The 18,028-nt window shown below is 43.0% G+C and overlaps 1 protein-coding gene across 1 annotated transcript; it reads right to left on the bottom strand.

The window, feature by feature from the left end:
* Positions 1 to 14,277: 14,277 nt before the first annotated feature.
* Positions 14,278 to 17,801, bottom strand: LOC137306138 (probable G-protein coupled receptor 139). Its single transcript, XM_067975196.1, has 2 exons — positions 17,732 to 17,801; positions 14,278 to 15,176 (listed from the first exon to the last, which is right to left on the bottom strand). The coding sequence occupies exons 1-2, from the start codon at positions 17,799 to 17,801 to the stop codon at positions 14,278 to 14,280; spliced, it is 969 nt and encodes a 322-aa protein (XP_067831297.1).
* Between the last annotated feature and the right edge of the window lie 227 nt (positions 17,802 to 18,028).

Raw genomic sequence — 18,028 nt, 5'->3', positions numbered from 1 at the left:
CAAACTACAAAATTGTTCCAAACAAACTCACTCACGAAAGACAGGGGATGAACAAATATTCGTCAGCACAACAACAGCTAGAATTTAATCAAGCCGTTAACGTAAAGAACGTACAGCAACAGCGCGATTTAGTTTTGAAGATTGCAAAGGTACAGCGTAGGTATAGTCCATTAAAAAGAAGGAAGCTGCTAGTAGCTGTGGGAAACAATGGATAATTAAAAGGTTAGAAACCAATTACAATTGAAGAATGGGGCCTGAAATGAATATAGTAATAATAAGGTAATAAACTAATAAAAACGAACATGTGAGAATAAGAAGAGTAGGAATGAGATAAGGAAAGTTCAGGGACAGTATGAGGGGGAAAAATCAAAAAATAAACTAGGAAGTATTTACAAATTACCAGTAAAAAGAGAATTGTTAAAAGCGAGGAAGGACCCCTGAAAAGAGAGGACTATATGTCATTATCAAAATATGGCGGATATTGTAGCAGAGGGGAGTGCTGAAGTGATATTATTATGGAATAAAGGCATTTTCTACATAAGTTAGCCAGGGTAAAATAAGGCAAAGTGCCAGGGCTTGAAGAGATACATCTTCAGATCCCGAGGGAGATGAAGGATGAAATTGTTGCAGTCCCTAGAAATTATTATTCGGGGTTCTATTCAGCGAATGTGCTGGATGACTGGAGATGGGCCAATGTAGTAACCATTTTCAAAAAGGGAAACAGCTAATCCGGGTTATTACAGGCCAGTTAACTTAACATCTGTGTTAGAGAATTTTTTGAGTCTTTAATTAAGGATGAAATCACCCACGTATCCAAGTAAAAAGAAAATAGATCGATGTAATCAGAAAAGGGGTATTGATAAGTAGGGAATCAGCTAAAAAGTGGTAATGGCAATTCGATGTCAGTAAGTGTGAAGTGATACCTTTTTTATAAAAAGAAACTCAGCAGGAATGATACTCTGAATGGAAGTGAACCCGGTGCTGTGAATTAGCAGAGAGATTTAGTGTGTCCAGGATCACTGGCCATTAATGCTAGCATCTCAGGTTAATGAGGCCGTTAAAAAGCTAACGAAATTCTAGATTTTATCACAAATAATATAGAATGCAATCATCAGATATAGTGATGAGACCATGCAAAACTATAATACTACTTTAATTAGAGTACTGGGCTCCACATTATAGGAAGCACATTGAAGCTTTAGAGGGGATATGACGCAGATGAGGTGTTACATCGAAACTACAGCACAGATACAGGCCATTCGACTCAGCTGGTCTATGCCGGCGTTTATGCTCCACACGAGCCTCCTCCCTTCCTACTTGACCCAACCCTATCAGCATATCCTTCTAGTCATTTCTCCCTCATGTGCTTATCTAGCTTCCCCTTAAATGCATCTATGCCATTTGCCTCAACCATTCATTGTGATAGTGCATTCCATTCTTACCACTCTTTGGGTAAATAACATGTTGCCTGATAAGACGATATAGAAACATGAAGAAAGACTTGCAAAGTTTGAGATTCTTCGTTTGAACAACGTAGGTTACAGAACCATATTTTAAAAGTGTTTAAAGTTATGTAAATATGGGGCAGGGTTGGCAAGAACAAATTGTTTCCTATAGTTGAAGGGTCAAGAACGAGGGGCCATAGATACAAGATTAAATGCAAGTGACTGGAATAGACAGAACACTAAATTCCAATACACAGGAAGTTATGAGGCTGTGGAATTTACATCCATGGTTAGTAGTTAGGATAGAAACTATGTCAATATTCAAGATTAGACTGGATAGATGCATGAAGGAAGAGGGGGTGAAAGGATATGGGAATAGGATGGGTATATACGATTAGGACTACTTGCTCATATAGAGGGTAAACATCAACAGGGACTGAATGACTTCTACGTATTTCTATGTTACAAGGCGCCTCATGGACACCGCGATGAAAAGGAATACCGAGCCGAGAAGTCAGAGGTCACCAGAACAGACGCAAAGCCTGCTCCAACAGATATATTTTGACAAAAGCAAAATACTGCGGATGTTGGAAATATGAAATAAAAACAGAAAATGCTGGAAACGCTTAGCAGGTCAGGCAGAATCTGTGGTGAGAGAAACTGAGACAACGTTTCCGGTCGATTACCTTTCATCAGAACTGATGTTAGAGGTGGACAATATTTAAGCAAATACAGAGCCATGGAAAGGTGGGGTGGTGGGAGGGGAAGAAAAGAATAAAAGGGAGAGGTCTGTGATAGGGTAGAGGGCAGGAGTGAGCAAAGGACAAAAAGGATGATGGTGGAAGGCAAAATGGGGTGATAATGGGACAAGTAAGCCTCTAACTTCTTGGCTCGGTATTCCTTTCCATCTATGAGGCGCCTTGTAACATAGAAATACGTAGAAGTCATTCAACACAAACAGTCCCTGTCGTTGTTTACCCCCTATATGAGCAAGTAGTCCTAATTGCATATTCCCAAACGAAATATGGGTCCAGAGGAGGTGTAAATGGTTGCAGCTGAATAGCAGAGGAGAAGAGATGCATGGAAATGCGACAACGATAGGAAGATATATTTGATGCATGCTCAGATGACAAATTCATAGCTCCACATGTTTCATGTACTGGATGTACTTAGGTGTACAGGGCACAATGTCAAAATTTGCAGATGACACAAAACTTGGAAGAGTAGTGAACAGTGAGGAGGATAGTGATAGACTTCAAGAGGACACAGAGAGGCTGGTGGCATGGGCGGATGCGTGGCAGATGAAATTTAATGCATAGAAGTGCAAAGTGATACATTTTGATAGGAAGAACGAGGAGAGGCAATATAAACTAAAGGGTTCCATTCTGAAGGGAGTGCAGGAACAGAGAGATCTGGGGGTATATGTGCACACATCGCTGAAGGTGGCAGGGCAGGTTGAGAAAGTGGTTAAAAAAGAATACGGGCTTTATAAATAGAGGCATAGAGTACAAAAGTAAATAAGTTTTGATGAACCTTTATAAAACACTGGTTCGGCCACAACTGGCGTATAGTGTCCAAATCTGGGCACCACACTTTGGGAAGGATGTTGAGACCTTAGAGACGGTGAAGAAAGGAATTATTAGAATGTTTCCAGGGATGAGGGACTTCAGTTATGTGGATAGACTGAAGAAGCTGGGGTTGTTCTCCTTGGAACAGAGACGGTTGTGAGGAGATTTGATAGAGGTATCCAAAACCATCACCGACCTGGATCGAGTAGATAGAGAGAAGCTGTTCCTATTGGCAGAGGGGTCGAGATTCAGAGGTCAAAGATTTAAGTTAATTGGCAAAAGAACCAAAGGCGACAGGAAGAAAAACTTTTTTACGCAGGGCGTGGTTATGATCTGGAATGCACTGCCTGAAAGGGTGGTGGAGGCAGATTCAATCGTGGCTTTCAAAACGGAATTGGATAAATATTTGAAGGGAAAATATGCAGGGCTACGGGGAAAGGGTGGGTGGGGTGGGTGAGTGGGACCAGCTGGATTGCTCTTGCAGAGTGCCAGCACGGACTCGACGGGCCGAATGGCCTCCCTCTGGGCTGTAACCATTCTATGATTCTACAATTCTATAAAGCTCTTGATGCGATTTCCCTAGCTTGTATGAATAAGGATGCTCCCGTCAACAGTATATTCGGAGGGTGACTGACCCGGAGGACATGTTCTCGATATATGAAAGTAATAAAATATAGAAACTTACGTTTTAGGCATGCATTCCAAATGAATATTGTCAGGACGCATAGGAGGATCAGCAGGGCCAGGACACCGAAAGCTATTCCGACGTAACTTCCGATTCCTATAAGGAAACATAATAATAATTACAACTAAATCACCATCACACCAATATCACCTTTTAATCTCAGGGAGAATTACAATGCTTTTCAATTATCTGATTTTGTAGTAAACACCTACAACAACCTGCATTTATATAGCGCCTTTAACATAGTAAAACGTCCCAAGGTGCTTCACAGGAGTGATTATCAGACAAAAGATTGACACTGAGCCACATTACGAGATATTAGGACAGGTGACCAAAAGCTTTGTCAACGTGGTAGGTTTTATGGAGCGTATTAGAGGAAGAGAGAGAGAGGTTCAGGCCTAGGCAGCTGAAGGCACGCCTGCCAGCCGTAGAGCGATGAAAATCGGGGAAGTGCAAGAGACCAGAATTGGAGGAGGGCAGACATCTCGGAGGGTCGGAGGGCTGGAGGAGGTCACAGAAATAGATAAAGCCGAGGCCATGGAGAGATTTGAAAACAAGGATGAGAAATTTAAAATCAAGGCTTTGCCAGGCCGAGAGCCAAGTAGGTCAGTGAGCACAGGGGTAAGGGATGGGCGGTTTCAGTTAACCCCTTTCTTGTGATTAACTGTAGTTTGACAAACAATAGGACACATTGTCCAACCCTTGCCTCCTGGGAAGGCACAAACGTCAATCGGACCGAGTGGGGAGATCTAGAGGGGATCGCTGCCCCTTTACAGTTCCCTCCCCTCACCCCGCGATGTCCGGGGCTTTCCTGATGACGTGGAGGTTGCCCTGAGCCTGCAATCGGTGCAGATCTACTGGACTCATTGAGATGAGGTGGCAGGGGCAATTCTCGGTGTCCCGATCAGCTGCGGTGCGGGTTCGCTGTTCCCACTCAGTGCCCCGGTAGGAATGGAGATGAAAATCTACCCCACTATTTCTACTTTTACCAATAAGCTCTTCTCTCAAGATTGGCTATTGAATTGTTCCTGAAGGAGGCTGCCGAACGTTACACATAACATACACACAACACACAAAAATGACTGCCCAGGAAAATACCCAACACACAAAAATGACTGCCCAGGAAAATACCCAGCCTGACCCATAGATGCTGGATCCTGCATGTGAGTGCCCATTGATCAGCGGGAGGGCAGGCCTGATGGTCTTATATTACTTTATATTACTTCTCTCCAAACCTTTGCCCATGGAGATTTTTTTTTATTTGTTCGTGGGATGTGGGCATCGCTGGCGAGGCCGGCATTTATTGCCCATCCCAAATTGCCCTTGAGAAGGTGGTAGTGAGCCGCCTCCTTGAACCGCTGCAGTCCGTGTGGTGAAGGTTCTCCCACTGTGCTGTTAGGAAGGGAGTTCCAGGATTTTGACCCAGCGACGATGAAGGAACGGCCGATATATTTCCAACTCAGGATGGTGTGTGACTTGGAGGGGAACGTGCAGGTGGTGTTGTTCCCATGTGCCTGCTGCTCTTGTCCTTGTAGGTGGTAGAGGTCGCGGGTTTGGGAGGTGCTGTCGAAGAAGCCTTGGCGAGTTGCTGCAGTGCATCCAGTGGATGGTACACACTGCAGCCACTGTGCGCCAGTGGTGAAGGGAGTGAATGTTTAGGGTGATGGGTGGGATGCCAATCAAACGGGCTGCTTTGTCCTGGATGGTGTCGAGCTTCTTGAGTGTTGTTGGAGCTGCACTCATCCAGGCAAGTGGAGAGTATTCCATCACACTCCTGACTTGTGCCTTGTAGATGGTGGAAAGGTTTTGGGGAGTCAGGAGGTGAGTCACTCGCCGGAGAATACCCAGCCTCTGACCTGCTCTTGTAGCCACAGTATTTATATGGCTGGTCCATAAGGCCATTCATCAAAGTATCTTCCCTGGGATGGACTCACTCCTGGGGCTTCCCTACCTGGGCGGATAGATACAAATGATTGTGGCGCCACTACCACTCCAGGTAGCACTGCATTGTGTTGAAACCTTCTCGGATATTGGCACTAAGATATGGCTTGTTAGTAATTAATTTCAATGGTGAAAACACAGTGAAACTCACCACGTCCAACAAAACAGTAGGAAGTCGAATACCAGTATATGGCTTTGCATTTGTAAACAGTATCCCACTTGTCCACAAACTGTTCTCGGGTGATATTGACAGTGAACCGCGGAGTGTTGGTTGCTGATCGATCTAAACCACCTGGTCCAGTCCAGACGAGAGTGGGGAATGGGAGTCCACCATTGTAGTAACAATCCAAGAGAACGTAATCCCCGGAGTAGGAAGATATGCATGATAAGTACGAACTCCGTTTAGCTGAAACGTTTGCTTTTGTTGAAAGAAACAGGGACAAGTTTAATTCAAGCGGGTCATTTAAAAATATATAGAAACATAGGATCTATCAGCACAGAAGGGGGCCATTCGGCCCATTGTGCCTGTGCCGGCTCTTTGGAAGAGCTATCCAATTAGTCCTATAGTCCTGCATTTTTCCTTTTCAAGAATATATCCAATTCCCTTTTGAAAGTTATTATTGAATCTGCTTCCACCACCCTTTCAGGCAGCGCATTCCAGATCATAACAACTCACTGCGTAAAGTAAAATTCTGCTCATCTACCCTCTGGTCCTTTTGCCAAGTACCTTAAAACTGTGACATTTGGTTACTGACTCTCCCGCCAGTGGAAACAGTTTCTCCCTATTTACTCTATCAAAACGCCTGATAATTTGAAACCCGCTATAGTGCAATGATCCTAGCACTGGACTGGCAATCCTTAGGCCATTGAGCTCAAGTCTCACCCATGACATGTTGTGCAATCTGTTAATTTGCTATGTGGCATGAGGAAAAAAATGTTCAGTACTGCGACCGCAATGTCGGCTCTCGATTTTAACAGTTAACTGTCAAAAATTGTTTTCTCCAGAGAACTGATGAAATGCCCCTTTTTGTGGGTTGGAAAAAAAATACCAACTAACTTACAAGCAGTTAACCATTTGTTACCAGTTATGGACTGACGTTCTGCTAGAGAACCACAAGTAATTGGGAACTAAAATTTCCCTGGTGAGTCTTTCTGAAAGCAATCGTGTAAATAAGGACAAAGGAAAGTTGGTCTTACCCAGGGTGACAGTGATTAACTCGTATCTCACCAAAAGCAACATAAAAAGATAACCTAATATATCTTCTCATCACTACATAATTCCATTCGTCAAATCGTTAGTTTATAACGACTCCTATTGAGCGACATATAAGGCTCAAGTATACATTATTCTTCTATTGAAAAGATCCGAGTAGCTCCGAGAGAACTTCAATGTCCTTTTCAGGGGGTATCATGTGGTTGGTGTACAATTGGGGACGGTTTCCCCGCAACAATATTCACCTCAAAATCGACCAGCCTATATTTTAGAAGACCATAAGACCATAAGAGATAGGAACAGGAGTAGGCCATTCGGCCCCTCGAGCCTGCTCCGCCATTTAATGATCTGATTTTTACCTCAACTCCACTTTCCCGCCTTTTTCCCCATATCCTTTGACTCCCTTGCTGATCAAAAAAATGTCTAACTCAGCCTTGAATGTATTCAATGACTCCGCCTCCACAGCTTTTTGGGGTAAAGAATTCCAAAGATTCACGACCTTCTGGGAGAAGAAATTCCTCCTCATTTCCGTCTTAAACGGGCGACCCCTTATTCTGAGACTATGCCCCCTAGTTTTAGATTCCCCCGTGAGGGGTATCATCCTCTCAGCATCTATCCTATCGCGTCCCCTCAGAATCTTGTATGTTTCAATTCTTGTATGTTTCTTCTAAACTCCAATGTGTATAGCCCCAACCTGTTCAATCTTTCCTCATAAAACAACCCTTCCATACCCGGAATCAACCTAAATAACCTTCTCTGAGCTAAATAACCTTCTCTGTACGCAGTACTCCAGGTGTGGTCTCACCAGCACCCTGTACAGTTGTAGCATGACTTCCCTGCTTTTATATTCCATCCCCCTAGAAATAAAGGCCAATATTCCATTTGCCTTCTGGATTACCTGCTGCACCTGTATGTTGACTTTTTGTGTTTCATGTACGAGTTCACCCAGATCCCTCTGTACTGCAGCATTTTGTAGTATTTCTCCATCCAAATAATATTTTGCTTTTTTATTTTTCCTCCCAAAGTGGATGACTTCACATTTTCCCACATTATATTCCATCTGCCAAAATTTTGCCCATTCGCTTAACCTGTCAATATCCCTTTGCAGACACTTTGTGTCCTCATTGCAACTTGCTTTTCCAACTATCTTTGTATCATCAGCAAATTTGGCCACAAGACACTCTGTTCCTTCATCCAAGTCATTGATATATATCGTAAATAGTTGAGGCCCCAGCACCGAGCCCTGCGGCACCCCACTCGTTACAGATTCCCATTTTGAAAATGACCCTTTTATCCCGACTCTTTGATTTCTGTTAGTTAGCCAATCCTCTATCCATGCCAGTATGTTGCCCCCAGCTCTTAACTTGTGTAGTGATCTTTTATGTGGCACCTTATCGAAAGCCTTTTGGAAATCCAAATATACTGCATCCATTGGTTCCTCTTTATCCACCCTGACCGTTACTTCCTCAAAGAACTCTGATAAATTTGTCAGACATAATTTCCCCTTCATAAAACCAGGTTGACTCTGCTTGATTGTATTATGAGTCTCCAAATGTCCTGCTACTACTTCCTTAATAATTGATTCTAGCATTTTCCCAATGACAGCTGTTAGGCTAACTGGTCTATAGTTACCTGCCTTTTTTTCTCACTCCCTTCTTGAATAGGGGTGTTACGTTTGCGGTTTTCCAATCCGCTGGGACCTTTCCAGAATCTTGTGAATTCTGGAAGATTACAACCAATGCATCCACTATCTCTGAAGCTGTTACGATTTCGCTAACACTACCGATCATAGCAAACCTCCACTAACGTATGATGTCGCTCATTCTTAGTGCCCAATGTTTTATTATTTCCTCACAAAGAATATGCCCATAAGTGTTACTTGGAAATAATCGCGAGGCAAATGATGGATAATTTGCCCCGACGATATCATTTCGCAAATGGCAACAAGGTCAGCTAACAGCGTGCTGCAGTCTGAGTTATAAGCGTCGAAGTTTACACCAGCAAAAGTTATCAGCTAAATTCTTACTGAATGAGGACCTGTTCTTACGTGAAAGAAGGGCCAAGTGCAAGAGGGCCACCAAAACGTTGGTTCTTCCTGTCATAATCGCAGTCGTTAAACGGACGCAATACCTTCCTCAGATCGAAGTCGGAATATCTCTACAAATATCAATGGCAGACAGAAAACACTGACACCCAAACGAAGGTCTCTCGCTGCCCAAGTTACATGGATTTTGAAATGCACTGCCGGTTAGCTGATTCCTGATTTTGACATCCAATTATCTCCACAGATGCTTCCTCCATTACGAAAGGTGTTTTACTCAATTGTGGACGTCGATTGGGATCACAGAGCGATTAAAGCAATCTCCGAATTTCACAAAGGCATTGGCCAATTTGGGACGCCAATTGTGATTGCAACTTGAGGCATTAGAAATAATGAACAGGACAGTGACTCAACTGACGTACTTAACCTGCATTTACGTGACAACCCTACCGCAGCAGAAACAGGGAGTGCCTGCAAATGGCATTTTAAGAATATTTTGTTCTCTTTGTTTCCGATTCAATGTGGAGAAGTTGAAGTGGTCTGCGGTGGAGTTTGAGGAAGTTCCGTCGTTGTTTGCGAGGTGGATTTCTCGCCTGTGGGTTCTGCTTCTGTTATATTCCCGTATTATTGCTCCACTTCAGTCGTTCCGGTTTTATGGTTCGTATTGGCAAGAGGAGCACAGCCCGGATACTTAACTCTTTGCAGTGGCTGTTAAAACATTGTTCACCTGGGATAAACAAAAGTTGTGGTGAAAATGACGCGAAACCTGTTTAGCTATAAATGCTAAGCAGAATCATATTCATTGCGGGGCACCAACCAAACTTCAGCAAATCTCAACCCTTGGTTTTCGGGACCACAAATTGTGATGATAGCCACCAACATTTTTTGCTGGAAGCTGATATAAAGGGCAGCAGGAATGACAGAGTGCATGCCTACCAAATGTGACAAGCAGCGACCTGCAGGAAGCATGAGAGTTGTTGGCGAGCGGTTGATGTGTGACACCTGCAAACCTGTCCAGCCCTAGTTATTCCGAATGGATGTCAATGTGGCCTGAAGGATCTGAGAGCGAATGTCTGACTTTCTGTGGGCATGGGCGGCAGGGTGAATTGTACGTTATGTGGGGAAATATGTGACCCGTGGTTTTGCCATAGCAAACCAGATCTAACCCCACTGCCCTGCTCGCTCCTCGAGGTCAGATTTTATGGCCCCTCCCAACGCCATGTCCACCCCCCCCGCCCGTTCGTTCGTACAGTGTGATAATGTTGTTTGAGATAATTGTGGAGCTCATCGTGAAACAAAAAGCCTCTTCTCACTCACAGGAAGAATCAATACCAGAACTAATCAGTGGGTGGCTTCAGACACCAGCGTTCTCATGACACTGGAAAGACTGGAGAATAGAAGGGAATTGCCATTTGGAAATACTGAGGCAATAAACCTGTGGAATTTATTTTATTGTCTGATGTCAACACCTTGGGAAGAAGATGCTGCCAGAGTCTCAGTAAAGGAAGATATAATTGAGATACTGGATAGGCTAAACATTGATAAAGAAGAGTTACTTGAAGGGTTAGCTGTACTTAAAGTAGATAAGTCACCCCGTCTGGATGGGATGCATTCTAGATTGCTGAGGGAAGTAAGGATGGAAATTGCAGAGGTACTGGCCATCATCTTCCAAACATCCGTAGATAGAGGGGTGGTGCCAGGGGACTGGAGAATTGCAATTGTTACACCCTTGTTAAAAAAAAAGTGTGTAAGGATAAACCCAGCAACTGTAGACGAGTCAGTTTAACCTCAGTGGTGGGGAACCATAATCCGGGACAGAATTAACAGTCACTCAGACGAGTGTGGATTGATTAGAGAAAGCCAGCATGGATTTGTTAAAGGCAAATCGTGTTTAACTAACCTGATAGAATTTTTTGATGAGGTAACGGAGAGGGTAGATGAGGGCAATGCAGTTGATATGGTGCATATGGACTTTCAAAAGGCGTTTGATAAAGTGTCGCATGGTAAGCTTGTCATCAAGATTGCGGCCCATGGAATAAAGGTGGCAGTAGCAACATGGAGACAGAATTGGCTTAGGGACAGGAAACATAGAGTAGTGGTGAACGGTTGTTTTTCGGACTGGCGGAAGGTGTACAGTGGTGTCCCCAGGGGTTCGTGCTGGGTCCACTGCTTTTTAAAAAATATATAATAATGATCTGGACTTGGGTGTATAGGGCAAAATTTCAAAATTTCAAAATTTGCAGATGACACAAAATTTGGAAGGGTGAGAAGGATAGTGATAGACTCCAAGAGGATATACGCAGGCTGGTGGCATAGGCAGACATATGGCAGATGAAATTTAATGCAGAAATATGAGAAGTGATATATTTTGGTAGGAAGAACGAGGAGTGGCAATATAAGCCAAAGGGCACAACTGTAAAAGGGGTACAGGAATAAGGAGATCTGTGGGTATATGTGCAGAAATCGTTGAAGGTGGCAGGGCAGGTTGAGAAAGCGGTTAAAAAAAAGCATAAGGGGTCCTAGGCTTTATAAATAAGACATAGAGTACAAAAGTATTGAAGTCATGATGAACCTTTATAAAACACTGGTTCGGCCACAACTGGAGTATTGTGTCCAGTTCTGGGCACCGCACTTTAGGAAAGATGTGAAGCCCTTAGAGAGAGTACAGAAAAGATTTACTAGAATGATTCCAGGGATGAGGGATTTTAGTTACGTGGATAGACTGGAGAAACTGGGCCTGTTCTCCTTGGAACAGAGACGATTGCGAGGAGATTTGATAGAAGTATTCAAAATTATGAAGGGTCTAGACAGAGTAGATAGAGAGAAACTGTTCCCATTGGCAGAAGGATCAAGAACCAGAGCTCATATATTTAAGGTGGTTGGCAAAAGAACCAAAGGTGTCATGAGGAAAAGCTTTTTTACACAGTGAGTGGTTAGGATCGGGAATACACTGCCCAAGGGGATGGTGGAGGCAGATTCAATCATGGCCTTCAAAAGGGAACTGGATAAGTACTTGAAAGGAAAACATTTGCAGGACTCAGGGATAGGGCAGGGGAGTGGGACTAGCTGGATTGCACTTGCATAGAGCTGGCGCGGATTCAATGGGCCGAATGGCCTCCTTCTGTGCTGTAACCTTTCTATGATTCTACAATTCTAGTTTTGAATAGCATAATCATACAGTTGAGTTAAGAGTGGCCGTTAGGTTTCGTCACAATGAAAATTCCTGTTTGAAAAGGGAAGCTCAATTCTCATAGGAACATAGGAACAGGAGTAGGCCATTCAGCCCCTCGAACCTGTTCCGCCATTCAGTTAGATAATGTCTGATCTGTATGAGTGGGTGTGTTCGTCTAGTTTTAGTGACAACCCCGACGTTGATAAGGAGTATTTGGACCAAATTGTTTGGACTAATGTGTCAGTTTCAATAAATTAATATAGCTGAACTCTAATTTTTTGATTTGATTTTCAGGTGTCAGGAGAAGTCTCAAGGAGGAAAAATATCCTATTTGAAATTGGAACCATAGACCTTAAGAGCACAGAAGGACGGTATCCCGCCTGTTCTATTTGTGCCAGGTCTTTGCTAACAGGTCAAAAGTAATCCTACTGCCTTTCCCTCTCCTCTCACCCAATATTATACTACTTCAAATATTTAACTGAATATTTATTCTGTTCAAGTACGTGTCACAGAACAGTCTACGTATTAATATCTTGTGGCATTTCTGGGGGACTGAAGAACACATTCCTCACTTCAAAGCCATATATTGTTCATTTTGTGGAACACTTTGTTTTTATATTGTTACATACAAGTACATCACAACACTAATCACAATTTGGGAATCAGAGTGGTTTTGGGTGGAGTATAGAAATTTCCCTCTAATACAGGCGGAGGAGTTGAGAGATGCACAACTGTACGTCGGCCTGTATTCTCTGGAGTTTAGAAGAATGAGAGGTGATCTCATTGAAACATACAAAATTCTTACAGGGCTCGACAGGGTAGATGCAAGGTGGATGTTTCCCCTGGCTGGGGGGTCTATAACCACGGGTCACAGTCTCAGAATAAAGGGTAGGCCATTTAGGACTGAGATGAGGAGAAATTTCTTCACTCAGAGAGTAGTGAATTTTTGGAATTTTCTACCCCAGAGGGCTGTGGAGGCTCAGTCATTGAGTATATTCAAAACAGAGATTGATAGATTTCTAGATATTAAAGGCATCAGGGGATGGTGCGGGAAATTGGTGTTGAGGTCGAAGATCAGCGACGATCTGATTGAATGATATAGCAGGCTCGAGGGGCCGGATGGCCGACTCCTGCTCCTATTTCTTGTGTTCTTATGCAGTGCCACCAATGGCGGGATGGCGTATTTACAACATGGTTGATTCGGGCAGTTTCCATGATAAAGGTGGACACAGGGATTTCGAATGCGAAAAGTTGAAACCAAAGGACCACAAAAAGTGACATGAGAAAGTAAAGAGGCTTTTTTTTAGGTAGGAAGTGCACGCAGACATACAAAAACAGTAACAGTTAATGCTAAAAGTCCCGGTTACTTCAGATAACAGTCTTAAAGACAAGTGATTTTTCAGAACCAGTACTGGTGGAGCTAATATTTCAAAGGCAAAAACTTAGGGATAAAGAAGGCGACTTTTATCTTCCATTGTTCCTTTATGTTGTTGTAAAATTGTATTTGTATTTTGTTACTAAGGGCTAATGAGCTATCGGGTATTATTAACCAGATAGCCTGTGTCATATTTACATTAAAATTAAAATAGCTTTAGCATAAGTCATTGATTGTAGGCGATTGGTGTTGGGATCTGTACAGCTTTCGTTCTTGTCAAACTTTACTAATTTTAAGGGGCTCAGATGAAAATGATACATTTCTGCTCGTAAAGACATTTACCCTATTCTCACTTAAAATAAATCACTACAGATAATGATTTTTTCCCTGATTGGATGTGGAAAACATGAAGCAGTGGCTTCAAATCTGGCAGAACCACGTTTCTGAACAAAGCTAAAAGGGTATTATTACAATATGAAAGCAAGTCTTTATTTTGTTTGTGATAATTATGCTGAAAGTCACTTTCTTCTTGACAGTTTGGAAGTAATGTCATGAAATTGCACCCGACAGTACATAGACATTGGTCCCTTCCACACTCCCTCTTTGGAGTGAGCCAACAGTAATGTGGCTTCAGATAGTGTTACTCCTCACTGGTGCTGGTCACTGATCTGCGGCTGGATGCTTTACATTGAATCTCTTTACGAAGAACGATGGAATTCCAAAAACTGTCGTAGCAAAAATAACTTGAATGCCAATCGACAATTTGTGGGAGAGAGTGCCCCATATTGCCTATGTAAGACGTGGATTCCAATTTTGGGAAGTCGGTCGTGGTTTCCACTATTTAAGAAATTTAACAATCCGTTTCAGCGGATATTTCACCAAATTTTTCAACTCCTCTCTGAATTTACTCTGGGTCGCTGCATAAATGCATGTGTTTGTGCAGCAGCTCAGAAGCAGGAGCATATACCCGACCTCTTGCAGGATAAAGACAGGGTCGTTGTAACCCGTGTAAGAATAAATATTTGTGATTCGATAGTATAAGTAATGAATAATAAACGTCATCCATAAGAGTATAAAACTGCCGGATATAGCGAAAAGTAAAATGATGGATTTTTTTCGGTTCTCCAATTCAGGGTCATTGGAATTGTGCGCATTGTTACCACGCAGAGCTTTGCGCGCCCTGTTGGCTATTACAATGTACCTCACAGTTAGTGCATTGAGCAGCAAAATCAGAAAGAATGGGAGGAATGGGGTCGCAATGCAATTAAAGGATGAAAATACTATCCACAAAGGCGCGGTATAAAAACTTGATTTCGTGTGGCAATACCACGGCACCTCGTTAATTGTGTACAAGGGTTCAAACTTGAAATACCAGGGAATGTTCTGCAAACAGCCCAGAACAAACACCGTCCCTACCACCATTGCTGCCGTTTTCTTCGTGCAATATTTCGTCTTCATCTTCCGGCAACAGATGGCTACAAATCGATCAAAAGTGAAAGCGACCGTTAACCAGACGGAAATGTCCCTGGATGCATAAATTAGGACAATTTTGAGACTGCATATCGGAGTGATCGACATGGAGCTGGCTGCGAAGTAAATAGCGACGATCCGATTTAGTATCACACCGGTGATAATGACCAGTAGATCCGCCGCTGCCATGCCCACCAGGTAGTAAGTGATGCATTTGGAGAGGCCGCATTTTCCCCGAGATAGAATCGCGATCGCCACAACGTTAGCTGAAAGCAAACAGGAAAGAAACGTGAAATCAGCCATCTACTCTTTTGATAAAAGACATCTGTTTGACTGGATAACGTAGACCGTGACAAGTTATTTCATCTTGTCCAGAAAACTAGAACCAGAGGACCCGGCCTGTGCTTGAAGGGGCTAAATTCAAAACAAATTTCAGAAAGATTATTTCAATGACCCAGTGTTCAATCTACGGAATAGTCTCCCCAGGGAGATGATGGAATCAGTTAGTATCGATTCATTCAAATACAAATTAGATATATTTCAGAAAATAACATTTTGGGATACAGTATATGTGTAATGTGAGACAGGCCATGTAGCAAGTGTAACATGCTTGGGAGGAACAGGTGAATTTAGGCCTTTGGTTCCCAAAGCTTCACCACTGAGGGTTTTCTCGCCTCGTGTCTGTGCCTGTTGCAGACTAATTGATAAAGAATGATTGCTATGATTAGTTAAGAACTCCATTATCGTTGCACCATGCAACTACCAGAATCGTAGAAGGTGAACTAGACTGATCTTGGTATCTTATGGTCTAGCATCCACAGGATGCACTGCAGCAACTCGCCAAGGCTTCTTCTACAGCACCTCCCAAACCCGCGACCTCTACCACCTAGAAGGACAAGAGCAGCAGGCACATGGGAACAACACCACCTGCTCGTTCCCCTCCAAGTCACACACCATCCTGACTTGGAAATATATCGGCCGTTCCTTCATCATCGCTGGGTCAAAATCCTGGAACTCCCTTCCTAACAGCACTGTGGGGGAACCTTCACCACACGGACTGCAGCGGTTCAAGAAGGCAGCTCACCACCACCTTCTCAAGGGCAATTATGGATGGGCAATAAATGCTGGCCTCGCCAGAGAAGCCCACATCCCATGAACGAATAAAAAAAAAGCAATTCCTATGTTCGTACGACAGAAATCTATATGAATCTTTCAGCTACGTTACTGCATCCAGAATGGGGACGGATTTCTTTATCTGTGCCAGCGCTTTCATGAAAGTAGGTTTCAAGATAAAAGGCAATAATATTTAAAAATATAAAGGCGCCCTGTGACTGTAAAATAGATGAATGTAAGCATTAAGGATGTGCAAGAATGAACCGAAATCATCTGAAATGAATACCGACAGTTTAAAAGGATGAGCGGTTACGATGTATTAAAATTGCTTTTAATAACGGACAACGATTCATGACACTAAATATTTAAGCTGAATAAAATGAAGCCGAAGTGGAAAATCTGCATTTTCAATAAATGCGGCGGAAACGCCTCAGAAACGTTAACGAGCACAGCCGATAACCGCGCTTTTCCCCCGGGGTTTACACGGCACTTACGCCGCAGCTGCGGTGGCCTCTCGGGAGAAATCGCGACGGAATTCCCGACATCCGTGTCCAGATTGGCCTTTGCCAAGCCAGAGCTACATGTGGATATTTTTTTCCAAGTTAATGTAGAGAAGTTGTTCATAATATTTATAATCATGCACTAAATCTTTATAAAATGCAATAATATATCTGAAAACATAGAAAATGATCCGTAATAATACTTGCAATTCGTCCAAAAGTAACTGGTGCAACATTTTAAAGAAAGGGAATTCAGCCTTAGAGAATTTCACCTTGCAATTCACTCCAGTTTCAATCAGCTGGATATTTTACGAAAAAAAGTGCAGTAGAAACTGAAAGAAACACAGTCCACCGTCAAAGCAGCAAATATCTGCTCTGCTATGACAAAATGCATTCTTAAAAATCACTTCAAAGGATAATTAGAAATACTTGCGTGGAAAGATAGCTTGAAAGCACTGAAGTATAAATAGGAGTTTCGCGCTCTTCCGCGCAAGTTACGGTTGGCGAGTACGATTTTAACTTTGGGCGATAGTGTAAAACAGGCGATATCGGATCGGCTACCCGTTGTACACCTCTCTCGATTTTGATTCTCATTGACTTGGGTTTATAACGAGGGTCCAACCAGATATCGCCCGTTTTACACTACCCCTAAAAGGCTAATTTTCCCCCGACCAGCGGGGAACCTCCGCGGAAATTCAGACGCATATTACATGCACCATCTTTTTTGAATGGTTTTCCAGAATCAATCACGTTACCGAAAGCGGGCGAAGATGAAAAATGGGCCACGGAAAGAGTTAGTTGGAGCTGAATCTTTGACTTGCAGTCGGCGCAATTTCACGAATTGTTCGGACACGAGTCACACGCTGTTTCTTTCACTCTGTCGAACTCGCTGCACCCAGCGGAATCTTAGAACAGAGCAACGTGGATGCATATTTGGGAGCATTGGTGTGGATACTAAATTGCAACTTATTTGGTGCCGGGGAATAATTCGGTGATTGCTTGCGTTAGCAATAAAAAGAATCTTGTAATATTAGCTATCTAAGTAAAAATAAGATACGTAAAATCCCCATGTATTGTGCATTGGACTGCAATTCGGAAGTGCCGACTCTTTCAGAAGTGCAGCTAGGCAGACGCTAATTCACCAGTAAGTGCAATAAATCAGTTAGTCGTTGCTTTGCATAATTAAATACGTCATTATCGTGACTTACCGGGAACACCGACAGTTGCGAGAACCGGGTAGTAAATAGCGTACACCAGACCAGTTACTGGTTCATGCATTTTCTGTCAGAAACGTTGATGCCTGTTAATGGTGGACACAATGGCCCTGAAAAACAACGGATCTCTTATGTATACTTCACTAACCTCCCAGAGGGGCCATTAGGCAACATCATTACTGACGTTAGTTACGCTTATTTGAACAAAGAGATAAAAATAAAAACGCAAATTAGGAAGTGGCGTGACTGGGATTCAATCTGATGGCCTACGACCACAACGGAGCACATTAA

This window comes from Heptranchias perlo, chromosome 42 (genome assembly GCF_035084215.1).
Source record: "Heptranchias perlo isolate sHepPer1 chromosome 42, sHepPer1.hap1, whole genome shotgun sequence".
Lineage (NCBI taxonomy): Eukaryota > Metazoa > Chordata > Chondrichthyes > Hexanchiformes > Hexanchidae > Heptranchias > Heptranchias perlo.
Note: the sequence above shows the minus strand (reverse complement) of the source record. Positions and strands in the feature narration are given on the sequence as shown.

Bases quoted from the DNA above. Each gene is read 5' to 3' on its own strand.
- LOC137306138 (XM_067975196.1), bottom strand. From the start codon at position 17,801: ATGCATGAACCAGTAACTGGTCTGGTGTACGCTATTTACTACCCGGTT. The intron at 15,177-17,731 runs GTAAGTCACGAT...GTTTGCTTTCAG, and splicing joins CGCAACTGTCGGTGTTCCCG to CTAACGTTGTGGCGATCGCG.